This window comes from Notechis scutatus, chromosome 11, assembly GCF_049901735.1.
Source record: "Notechis scutatus isolate UNSWTSFEM ecotype Mainland chromosome 11, rNotScu1.2, whole genome shotgun sequence".
Taxonomy (NCBI): Eukaryota; Metazoa; Chordata; class Lepidosauria; order Squamata; family Elapidae; genus Notechis; species Notechis scutatus.
The window spans coordinates 1,827,501-1,840,162 of record NC_142019.1 but is presented as its reverse complement, the minus strand read 5'-3'; the positions used below and the strand labels follow the sequence as shown (position 1 = coordinate 1,840,162).

At 50.1% G+C, this 12,662-nt stretch overlaps 1 protein-coding gene across 2 annotated transcripts in view; it reads right to left on the bottom strand.

The window, feature by feature from the left end:
• Positions 1-242: 242 nt before the first annotated feature.
• ARID3B (AT-rich interaction domain 3B) overlaps positions 243-12,662 on the bottom strand; it is a 44,703-nt gene continuing 32,283 nt past the window's right edge. Inside the window, exons 5-9 of one of the 2 annotated variants that reach the window (XM_087972515.1) lie at positions 6,729-6,912; positions 5,014-5,273; positions 3,538-3,804; positions 2,602-2,703; positions 243-1,615 (exon numbers count right to left, since the gene is read on the bottom strand). In XM_087972515.1, coding sequence (XP_087828641.1) covers positions 1,467-1,615; positions 2,602-2,703; positions 3,538-3,804; positions 5,014-5,273; positions 6,729-6,912 — 962 coding nt within the window. In that variant the 3' untranslated portion in view covers positions 243-1,466. The remainder of the gene's footprint in view (positions 1,616-2,601; positions 2,704-3,537; positions 3,805-5,013; positions 5,274-6,728; positions 6,913-12,662) is intronic. The other variant, XM_087972514.1, reaches the window with a different exon arrangement.

Below are 12,662 nucleotides of genomic sequence, written 5' to 3'. Positions count from 1 at the left end.
AGGGAAACAACCCACCGAGAAACCAAGATGATCTTAGCTGGATTGGAGGGAAACAACCCACTGAGAAACCAAGAGAATCTTAGTTGGATTTGAGGGAAACAACGAATCAAGAAACCAAGGTGATCTTGGTTGGATTTGAGGGGAAATGATTTCATTGGCGAGGGGGGGAGGGAAGCAAAAAGAGAACCAAGTTTTCAGCACATCCTGGTTTCAGGAGAACGTCACAGGCTGCAGAGTTGGGATTTTATCGCCAGAAAGGCTCAGAAAACAGCCCGTTCTCTTTTTATTTGAGAAAACGGACGGGGTCCCGCACCTGATTTTGCAGAGGAAGTCATCAAGACTGATGCTCTCTAGGCACCCACCGCCTTCGCTCAAAGCAAAACCTCGTGTTGACCCAAACTCTGTTTCTGCCTTTGCTGCTATTTTTCGATCAGCGGGACTTTCCTTCCCATTTATTCCTCCGCTCGGGTCCGAAAACAGAAAGGACGAAGCCCCCCAAAAACAAACAAACCGCCCAGCATCTTTGGCAGGTGTGCGAGACCTTCTACCGCCAGGTAAAGCTGGAGGCGGTTCCAGAAACAGGCCGAGGAAAAAATGCCTTTCTCTGCTGCATCTCGGTTCCTGAAGGAGATGGCTACGATTTATCTGGGATTTCATGGTTGCAAATGGAGGGCCGCACTCATTCTTCAAACAAAAGTCAGGGAAGGGCAGGGGGCCTGAGAGATGGAAGGATGAAAGGGGGGAGGTGGGCCGCCATAAGGAAGCCAAGCCAGGGTGAGAAGAGGGGGACTGAGACATTTTTCTCCTGCCTTGGGGTATAGTGGGGTGGGGAGGATTGTCAACACACGGCAGTCGCATTTGGAAAGGGGGAAGAAAGAAAGAGAAAGAGAAAGAGAAAGAGAAAGAGAAAGAGAGAGAGAGAGAGAGAGAGAGAGAAAGAAGAAAGAAAGAAAGAAAGAAAGAAAGAAAGAAAGAAAGAAAGAAAGAAGAAAGAAAGAAAGAAAGAAAGAAAGAAAGAAAGAAAGAAAGAAAGAAAGAAAGAAAGAAAGAAAGAAAGAGCACGAAAGCGATCCCTCCACCCCTTTTAGGCTTCCAAGGTTGGGGGAAAAAACAAACAAACAGGTATTTTTTGGACAGGGCCTTTTGCAAGCCCTGACCCTGGCCATGGTCAGTCATCTACAAAAACAAAACAAAAAAACGCTTCGCCTCTCCAGAGAATCCCTGATTGAAACACGCCCCGTGTCCCCTTCCCCTTCCCCTCCCTCCCCCATCTTCACTGAGGACACAGCAAGACCTGAAAATAAAAAATAAAAAGGCTTAAAAAGCTAGCGAGGTCCATCACAAGAGACGGTGTGGGGGCTCCTCTTCGCCAGCTGGCCTGGGGCAGGAGGAGGGGAAAGGACAGAGAACTTCTCCTCCGGACAGAGGAGCTGCGCGAGACCGGACAGCGAGCCCCACCGGGACCCTCAGAGAGACCAGCTGGTGGAGGGCTCGGCGCTGGGGGTGCCCCTGGAGGAGGTGGGGCTGGGAGAGCTGCTGCTTGCCCCGCCGCTGGTGCTCTGGGTGTTGGAGCCGGCCAGGAGGTGGACGACGGGCTTTTGGGCAAAGAGGACGCCTGTCGGGTTGGGAAGAGAGGAGGAAGAGTTAGTGCAGGGGTCCCCAACCACCGGTCCGCGGACCGGGACCGGTCCGTGGAACAAGTCCTACCGGGCCGCTGGCTTGCTGGGCGCCGCCATCTTGTTTTGATGAAAAAGTGCTTCCGGTGAGCTTTTCTGGGTAGAAAGCTCACCGGAAGCACTTTTCATCAAAACAAGATGGCGGCGCCAGCACTTTTTTTCTTCTCTATCTTGGCAACTGAAGAAGCTTCTTGGGTGAGAAGCAAAATGTTTACAAGGAGAAAAACAAACAAGGAAGGAAGCCCAGTTGCCTTTTTCTCCTGGACTCCCACCAACAGCCAGCCGCTAACCGAAGGAGGACCTGCCCGTTGTCCAGGTGTTCCTCATCCAGGTTCTTCGGGAGTCACTGATGGTGTTTGTAAACTCAGTGGGAGAGAGAAGGGGTGCTATGGATTGTCCAAAACCTCAACCCCAGTTCCTAGTCAAAAGGATTCAGGATCAGACGGGTGGAAAGTTCCTTTGCCAGTTGAGACACCAAGCAAAGGTGGACAACCCTACGCCTGGCAGAACTATCTCACTGAGCGTAGCTAGATGAGACCAGTCACTAATGGAGCTAGTAACTCCATGTTTCTCTCAATCTTGTCAACTTTAAGGTGTAGGGACTTCAACTGGCTGGCTGGGGAATTCTGGGAGTGGAAGTCCACCCGTCTTAAAAGTTGCCACGGTTGAAGAAAAACATTGTGGTAGATGGACCAGCTTGTCAATGCTCCCAACAAGACCTGAGTGGTGGAAAGGAGAAACGGAATCTTCCAGAAGGAAACCCTTCCGTGCCTCTATGCCCAGAGGGGATCATCCCTGGTCTGGAAGCCCCCTTCGTGCTGGGAATAAGGGTGAGACAGATGGCAACTGTCAACCCCAAAGAGGTGGTTTGGGGATGCCCACACCTCTGTTTTCAACCCCTGGGCTTACTTCCACATGCTCTCACCAGCATAGATTGTGCCGTTGATTTCCACTGACATATTGATGCTGCCGAAGCCAGAAGGGGTCCAGTTTAATGCCGCTGCTGCTGCTGGATCTGATTTATCTTCTGAAGAGGAGAGAGAGAGAGAGAGACAGACAGAGAAGGAGAGAGAGGGAGAGAGAGAGAGAGAGAGAGAGAAGAGAGAAGGAGAGGAGAGAGAGAGAGAGAAAGGAGAGAGAGAGAGAGAGAGAGAGAGAGGAGAGAGAGAGAGAGAGAGGGAGAGAGAGAGAGAGAGAGGAGAGAGAGAGAGAGAGAGAGAGAGAGAGAGAGAGAGAGAGAGAGAGAAAGGGAGAGAGAGAAAGGGAGAGAGAGAGAGAAAGAGAGAGAGAGAGAGAGAGAGAGAAAGGGAGAGAGAGAGAGAGAAAGGGAGAGAGAGAGAGAGAAAGGGAGAGAGAGAGAGAGAGAGAGAAAAGCAGAAAAACTAATTGAGACTTGTAACTTATAAAAAGTTTGTCCTTGCTCTCTTCCCTTCCAACTCATTGCTTACTCCAGGAGTTCAATCCTGACCGGCTCGAGGTTGACTTAGCCTTCCATCCTTCTGAGGTGGGTGAAATGAGGGCCTCAATTGTTCCCTTCCCTTCCCCTCCCCTCCTCTCTGTGGTTAGAATGCAGTATTGCAGGCCTAACCCTGCCCATAGCCAGCAGTTCGATCCTAACTGGATCGAGGTAGACTCAGCCTTCCCTCCTTCCGAGGTGGGTAAAACGAGGACCCGGATTGTTGGGGGGCAACAGGCTGACTCTGGAAACCCACTTTGAGAGGGTTGTAAAGCTCCGGGAAGCGGTATGTAAGTCTAAGTGCTATTTTGGATTGCTAGGATGAAATGGAGCGGAGACTCCATTGGGGGCCGACCCTGGATTGGCGCCAGCGAGGGAGGGGATCGGAGACCGCCGTGGGCTCACCTCGGCCATTGATCTTAATCTTCATGGGCAGCTGTCGGGCCATGCTGAAGAGGTTCCTCTGAAAGGCCTGCTGGACGAAGCGCTGTTCTTCCTCCGTCATCCGCGCCATCTTCTCCGCCGGCTCTCCGGACTCCAGCCGTTCCTTCAACTGTTCCAAGGTGGCCGTTCTGGTAGCTGCTGCCACAGCTACCGTGGCCTGCTGGTTGGCCAAGCTCACGGGCACGGCGAGGCGATTTGGCGCGGAGGTGGTCAAAGCCAGGCCATCACCTGCAGCAGGGAGGGGATTTCTCAGGACCTCCCAGAAGGTCTTCCTTCTGGGGAGGAGCAGCTCGGCTCCCTCAAGGAACAAGGAACCATGAAAACAACAAGCCATACTTTATCTTCGGTTATATAAAGATGGGCCTGACGTGGACAGCAAAAGCAGTCATGGAGACAGCTGAGGACTTAGGACGGGGAGGCCCAATAGGAAGTCTCTAAAAGTGGCACTTTCTGCCCATTTGTGGACTTCAACGCCCAGAATTCCCCAGCCAGAATGGAATTCTGGGAGTTTACAAGTCTACAAGTCGCCACAGTTGGACGCCTTTGCTTTAGAGCAGGGGTGTCCAACCGTGACAACTTGAAGCCTGGCGGACTTCAACTCCCAGAATCCCCAGCCAGCAAAGCTGGCTGGGGAATTCTGGGAGTTGAAGTCCGCCAGGCTTCAAGTTGCCAAGGTTGGACACTCCTACTTTAGAGTAAACCCCAAAAGAGAGATATGCAGGGATGCCCAACAAGGATAGACTCCCAATAACTACACACAGAACAATTAAGAGATTTTTTGGCCAGGCATTCAAAATCTACTGTATTTCCCACTGCAGTTTCTTAAAGCTTTATGACTCTCCATTTAGCATCCTCCCACCTGCCCTAAAATCCTGGATTAACCCCAATCGGATGCAATGATGCAGCCTTGCTTGGTTTTCTTTTTAAAGAATCAACCAAGACAGGTTAGGTGCTTAATAGTCTTAAGATAATAATAATAATAATAATAATAATAATAATAATAATAATAATAATAATAATAACAATAATAATAATAACAATAATAATAATAATAATAATAATAACAACAACAACAACAACAAATCATACATTTTAAGAAGATACTTAGTCGATACCTAGGATGCTGGCAGCAACCAGTATCAACCATCAGCACCAGTCAATGATATTTGTGATACATTTTTAAATGTTCAGTTGACGGAATTTCATGTTTAATGAATAAAAGAGATTATAATAATAATTTGTGATACATTTTTAAACATTCAGTTGACTGAATTTCATGTTTAATGAATAAAAGAGAATAATAATTTGTGATATATTTTTAAACGTTCAGTTGACTGAATTTCTTGTTTAATGAATAAAAGAGATAATAACAACAGCAAAAGTGACAATAATGACAATAACAACAATAATAGTTATAATAACTCTTATCTGGCTGACCTTTCCTGAGAGGGCCTGCTGAAGACAGGTGTGGGTTGCTAGTTGTGCTGCTGGGGGTAAGGCTAACAAGGGGGAAGCGGATCTTGGGGGGACAAAGGAGCGTAGGCGGTCCCGGGGTCGCGGGGGAGAAGCTGAACAAGGGGGAGCTGTAACTGGGCCGCCGGCCTTCCCGCCGGTTGCCGTCGATGGCGGCCTGCAGCTCAGCCGGCGAGCTTAAGGACTTCTTCTCACATTCGTAGGCATAGAGGTACTTCATATACCTGGGGAGAGGAAGAGAAGAGGCTCAGCTGGGTCAGGAGTGCAAGAGAAGGAGACGAAGGGGCAACGCATCTTGCTAGGTGCAGGACAAGGAGAGGCAGAGCCTGGGGGTGGGGGAGTCAAGAGAGGAATCAACCTGGAATCATTACGTTGTGGCAAATGGTCTAAATTTAATCCCTCTTGATTTCAATCAGCTCTTATCTGATGTCAATTTGATTGACTATAGATTTTTGGGTATAGCACGAGCGATACATTAGCTTGGCCGAAACAACTTCCTGATTCAATCTGATTCTTCACACCTGATAATAAGCCACTGTAGAATGAGGACTGGCCTAAGAAATAAGCCATGATCCACAAACCCAACTGCTGGGTTTCTTCCCCCTGTTATGTGGCCACAGACAAAAAAACAGGATTGCGTAGCGTGGAAGTGAGCAACTTCAGTTGGCCAAAGATGTAGGCCAATTTTTGGCATGATGGGTTGAGGGCTGAAGCCTCATTTGCAGGAGAGGGTTGCTACAATAGAGACCTTCAACAACACAAAAGCATAGCAGATCTACCTATTTCCGAAGGAAATTCCTGTCACTCAGGAATGCTGGGAAGGCCTTCTGGTCCTGCACGGCAACCTTAGGCTTACCAAGATGCAGTGTTTCTCCCCATGCTGCCTGGGGAATTCTGGGAGTTGAAGTCCACCCGTCTTAAGGTTGCCACGTTCGAGAGACACAGCCAAGATGGGGTGAACTCACCTATTCTTTAGAGCAGGTGTCAAACTCAAGACCTGTGGGCCAGATCTGGCCCATGGGATACTTAGATCTGGCCCATGGGACCGCTCTGAAAACAGTGAAGGATTGGCCCGAGCGCTCTGCCAGCAAAAATGGGCTCCCAAGTTCTGATACACCAGGACGATACCAGATAAAGTCATGTTTGCTCCCAACAACTCGCTGCGCGCAGCTTCCCTTTTTAAACACTGTGTTCCCAGCTGCAGCTAATAAAGGGAATCAGGGCCGTTTCCTTCCCCGTAAGCCACGCAACTCACGTTGCTCCCTTCTCCGTTCCTCCCTGCGTGCCCTAGGATGAAGAGAGGTTGGGCCTGGGTCTTCCTCTGAATTCTCTCTGCCTTGCTCTACCTCTCCCCTGCTCTGCCCAGCTGGACTATGCCCTTCTCCAGTTTCCTCTACAGCCAATGGAGCCACACTCCCACTCCCTGTCAGCTGCTCGGCCTCCCCCTCGGAATCAGACTCCGACAGGGGCATGACACCCCTGCTCTAGAGCTTTTAATATCCTGGGCTGAAGACAATCAGGTCAGATGCTACATTGAAGCAAGCAGTACAGAAAAACTTTAGGGCAGTGGTGTGGCAACTTTAAGACTCGTGAACTTCAACTCCCAGACACCAAGGGACCGAAGGCATCTGACTCGTCTTCCTGTAATGCCCATCATCCCCGGCCCTGCCAGGACCTACTGGGTGCGAAGTGTGAATGCTGCACTGGTGATGGAGGTGGGGAGGTTAAGGCCTTTGGTGATCTCCCTCCAGATCTTCTTGTTGATGATCTCCACCAAGCCTCCTTTCTCAGTCACCAGCTTGTAGAGCATATAGAGGTCGAGGATCTGCTTGGCCATGATCGGGATGCGATTGATGGGTGTCCCTGAACGACAAGACGGAGGGAAGAGAAAGAAAGAATAAAAAAAGACAACAGGTTAGCAGGAGGCCTCCTAGGTCCGTGATGGCGAACCTATGGCAGCAGTGGCACGCAGAGCCATTTGTGTGGGCACGTGAGCCTCAAGCAAACTTACCTCACTGCGCATGCACGCGCCTCCCAGCTGATTTCCAGGCCTTTTTTGGCCTGCCAGAGGCTTGAGGGAAGCCTCTGCAGGCTTTGCAGGTTGAAAAATAGGCCCATTTCATCACTTCCTGCATTTCTGGAGGTACTGGAAGTGATGAAACGGGCCCATTTTTCGGCCTGCAGAGGCTTCCCTCAAGTCTCTGGCAAGCCAAAAAAGGCCTCAAACGGGCTGAAAATCAGTTGGGAGGCGTAGTGCAAGTAAGGGGGCGGGAATCGCGCATGCATGCGCAGGGGGCATGGAGGGCCACGCACAGTGCCTTCTGGGTACTGGCATGCGAGCGCGCGGCACACAAGTGCACGCGCCATTTTTGGCACAGGAGTCCAAAAAGGTTAGCCACCACTGTCCTAGCTTGAACCACTTCTACGGACCATTGAGAGCTCCTCATTTCCTTCCACGAAAGAAGGTATTTTCCATCAGGATTTTAGACTTGGGCCCCTTTAACCTTCACGGCTTTTTAATTCAAGGCAAACCTAAGGAAGCACCAACTAATTGTATTCCATGTCGTTGTTTCTTTTGCCCAGTATCCAACGGTATGTTCTACACGAGGAGTCTCCAAGCTTGGCAACTTTTAAGACGTGTGGACTTCAATTCCCAGAATTCCCCAGCCAGGAATGCTGGGAATTGAAGTCCACAAGTCTTAAAAGTTGCCAAGCTTGGAGACTCTTGTTCCACCCCCAAAAAACCATTGCTTCTTCATCTTGTGAACGTTAAGATGGGTGGACTTCAATTCTCAGGGTTCCCTAAGTGGAGCCAAGGGGTGGGATGCTACCGGTTCGGCCCGGTTCTATAGAACCGGTAGCTCTGAAGAGCAGCAGACACCAAACCAGTTCGGTGCGACCACCTTTTTGGTCGTCTTGTTTGGCTCACCCATCTGCCCGGGCTCTTGGCGGTCCTTTATTTCCTGCTTTTTCAACCTCAGTTGCTTTGCATGGCACAGCTGAGTTTGAAAAAGCAGGAAAGAAGAGGAGTTTCTAACACTGCACAGCGCTTGTCAGCTGTCCGGGCAGCACAGCTGATGTTTTTTGCAATTATTTTACATGCGCGCGCAGCAAAAAACGCATTCTGACTGAACCGGTCGTAACATCGGTTGAGTCGTAACCCCCTGGTGGAGCCAGCATGAAATGACAGACCACTAACAGCTGACCTCTGACCTGCCCCTCACTTTGGTCTGAAATCCCTGACAACCCAAAGATTGACCATTCCTCTTTTCACTAGGCCCTACTGGACACAGCTACCTTCCCATCGATCAAACTCTTACACAACGAGTGGTGGGATTCAACATCTTTTTTACTACCGGTTCTGTGGGCGTGGCTTGGTGGGCGTGGCAGGGGAAGGTTACTGCAAAATCTCCATTCCCTCCCCACCCCACCAACCTGCTTTCCAGCTCCGTTCTCCCTTTGCAGGGCAACCAAAGAAGACCCAAAACCGATCAGTTGGGACTCGGGAGGAGGCAGAGAATAGATGGGGTTGGCGGGGCCAGTCAGAGGTGGCATTTGCCGGTTCTCCAAACTACTCCAAATTTCCTCTACTGGTCAGAACTGGCTGAATACCACCTGTGCACACACAATTCTTGCTCTCATCCTTGACACAAAATCAATGAGTAGATTTGATCTGAAGACGTGAGAAATGCATATTGTATTCCCCGAGATACCGCTTCCCTCTGGAAGCCATTCTTCAAGCAGTAAAGGAGATGACTGTGTTGAAGCTTTGGCATTGCTTTAGCATTTTATAAACCAATCTAGCCAATGAAAGGCATGCTCTGCAAAGAAAAATAGGAAATGCCAGAGATAAGAGCCAGCTTGACAGGAAAGGGTGAGAAATCTCCAAAAGTTGAGAGAAGTTGTCCCTAAGACTGATTTCCTGTAAGTTGGGCTCAAGGTCCAAAGCAGATAGTTTTGATGTTCTGCTCGGCTTGAGATAAGAAAAGATAAGTTTTTAGTCTCCGCTAGGATTGTTTTTTAATGCTTTTCACCACTTGTAATGTCTAAAAGCTTGACAGATTAACGTGTCTCTGGGATATTTACGAAAGCTTCAGAGCTTCTCTTCTCAAAGAGGAGAAGGTTTGCTGATTAAAAATTCACACACTGTGATGTTTTGGCTTGATGTTGAAATTGCTAAGTCACAATTGGAAGATTGTTTTTGGGTTTTTTTTTTAGCTTAGTGAGGGATGTCCCTGCCTCTGTCCCAGAGGATGTTCAGAAGGCCTCATATATGGTGCCCATTTGTGAAAAGAGAACCTTTTCTATATGATGGGCGTTAATATTGGCTTTTGAGAAGGCCTAGAAGGTCAAGTGGGCTACAGAGCGTGTTAATAATAATAATATAGGAAATACTAAATGCTCTGATGGTCATTTTGAAAAAACCCTTTCTTAGTGAGCCCCTAGAAGCCAAGAGGTTCTGGAGATTTTGTGATGATGCATGAGGGGTATTTTGCTTATATATATATATATATATATACATATACATGTATGTATGTATGTATGTATGTATAATCTATCTATCTATCTATCTATCTATCTATCTATCTATCTATCTATCTATCTATCTATCTATCTATCTATCTATCTATCTATCTATCTATCTATCCATCCATCCATCCATCCATCCATCCATCTATCTTTGGTTATTCGGGTTTTCTCCCGCATAAGATTGGAAGTATCTAGGCAACGTTTCGATGAAATTTTCCCACGTCATTGTAGTTGTATACAGAAGCCTGATGATGGCAGATGAGATTCTGCTGAAACGTTGCTACAACTTTAAAAGAACAACTACAATGACGTGGGAAAATACCCGAACAAAGCCGAATGCCATACATGTAAGTACCGAGAACTTAAGAATATATATATATATATATATATATATATATATATATATATATATATGGGGCACTTCATATCGGGTCAACGCAGGCAACACCATATCCGGGTGTGCCACAAAAGAACTTCCTAATGGCAAGCCCCCCCACCATTTCCCCCCCATTTTGCATGTTTTAATATAGGCCTTAATTTGGGGAGAGGGGCTTAATTTCATTTCATGCCTATAAAACATGCTGGGACTTCCTATTGGGGGAGGCCGTATTGTTGGAGAAACAGGGTATGTATGTATATGTATGTATGTATGTATGTATGTATGTATATATATACCGTGTTTCTCACATAATAAGGCTGGGCCTTATTTTTTTTTGACCCCGAAAAAAACGGCTAGGACGTCTTTTTGGGGGTGACTTAATTTCCCCTTGCATCCTCGGGTGGGCGGGCGGCGACAGCTTGATGTTCGGGAGACCTTCCGCCACCGTTAATTTCCCTTCTCCCTTGCTGCCGTGGCGTTACAGCAACGCCGCGGCGTTGGCGCAGCCACGTGCAGCCAGTCAGGGCTCCTCCCTGCAACCGGAGCCCTGAGGAGATACTGAGCTTCAGGCGCTCCGTGGCTCCTTCCTTTGCCGATGGTAAGTGAATTATTTAAAAACCTCCGCTCATCCTATCAGGGCCGTGCGAGCTGAGCAGAGCCGGGAAAGCAAGCCGCGGTGTTTCCTGGTTCTGCCCAGCCCGTACGGCTCTGCCGCTGCCCTGGCGGGATGAGCGGAGGTTTTTAAAATAATTCACTTTACCTTCTAAGGCAAAGGGAGGGCGGCCACAGGAGCGCCTGAAGCCAAGTATACCAACAATAAAAGGCAAATCCTCAAGGTGGGCTGGAGGGAGGTGGCTACGTGCCCCCGGGCTGCTTCAATGCAAGGTCCTGACTTGCAGCATCCTGCCGTTGCCGCCGCATCCTTCGCCGCCGCCTCCTCCCTCTCCGACTGCGAAACTCGTGTGCTTCGCCAACGCTCCGAGCGAGGCGAGCTCTTTCATACATAGAGAGAGAGGGAAAGACGCCGGCGTGCTCCGAGAGGCTGGCTCTTTTCTCTAGCCGAGGCTGACAGGAAGTGCCTCCAGGGCCGTGGCAGGCAAGCCGCGGGTGTTTCCTGGTTCTCCCAGCGCGCGGCTCTGCCACGGCCCTGGCGGGATGAGCGGAGGGCCCGGCGGGAGGCACTCATTGCCTTGGTGACATTTCGGTGCCTCCGCCGCCTCCTCGCCCATCGCAGGTGGCGGTGGCGGCGGCAAGCGGCGGTGCTTCGCTGAGGGAAAAGAAGACAGCGCAGCCACCTTGCTTGCTTTCCCACCTGCCCGCCCCAGATGGCCTCAGGAGCTGCCGACCCCTTTTCTCTAGCCGATTCTGACTGAATCTCTATCCCGCTCCTTTATCCTCACGACGGGGTCGGCAGTGACGCTCTCTGGTGCGGCCACCTCAGCTTGCCAGCCTTGCCCCGCTATGAGACGATACTGTGACAGCCGCTGCTGCCGCACTCCTTTCTTTCCTCGCCTCTCCTCCCTTCGCCGGCAGGAGTGTGCGCGCCTGCTGCCACTGCCGCCGCTCCTGAGGCCATCTGGGGCGGGCAGGTGGGAAAGCAAGCAAGGTGGCTGCGCTGTCTTTTTCCTCAGCGAAGCGCCGCCGCTTGCCGCCGCCACCTGCGATGGGCGAGGAGGCGGCGGAGGCACCCGAATGTCACCAAGGCAACGAGTGCCTCCCGCTGGGCCCTCCGCTCATCCCGCCAGGGCCGTGGCAGAGCCGTACGGGCTGGGCAGAACCAGGAAACACCCGCGGCTTGCTTTCCCGGCTCTGCTCAGCTCGCACGGCCCTGATAGGATGAGCGGAGGTTTTAAAATAATTCACTTTACCATCGAAGGCAAAAAGGGAAGGCGGCCACAGGAGCGCCTGAAGCCAAATGTCTCCTCAGGGCTCCGGTTGCAGGGAGGAGCCCTGACTGGCTGCACGTGGCTGCGCCAAACGCCGCGGCGTTGCTGTAACGCCACGGCAGCAAAGGAGAAGGGAAATTAACGGTGGTGGAAGGTCTCCGATATGAAGTGCTCCACCAACGCAGGCAGCACCATATCCGGGCATGCAACAAAGTACTTCCTAACGGCAAGCCCCGCCATTCCCCCCATTTCGCATGTTTAATATGGGCCTTAATTTGGGGGAGGGGCTTAATTTGATTTTATGCCAATAAATCATGCTGGGGCTTCCTATTGGTGGAGGCCGTATTGTTGGAGAAACACGGTATATATATATATATATATATATATATATATATATATATATATAATACATACACACACACACACACACACACACATACATACACATACATACATACATATATATTCTCTTTATTTTAAAATAAAATTTGGGGAGAAAAAGGTGAGGGAGAGGGAGATGGATTGGCCTTCTTCGGGGAGGTCTGCACCCTCAAGAGCCATTCGCAAGCGAAGGGGAGGAGAAACAAACACGCAAGCAGCACAAACACACACACACACACATGCTGTAAGTGTGGAAAGGTCCCCCGTATGGGGTGCCCCCCTGCCTCCCCCTCCCCTTTTCCAGGCCCAGGTGCCCACCCTTGCGTGCAACCTCCTGGTTGGAAGGGACCAATGATAAGTTGTTCCCGGAAGCTCCTGGCGCTGAAAATGGGGAAAGCTGAAAAAATGGGTATCTGGGGACGGAAGGCCTTGGTGAT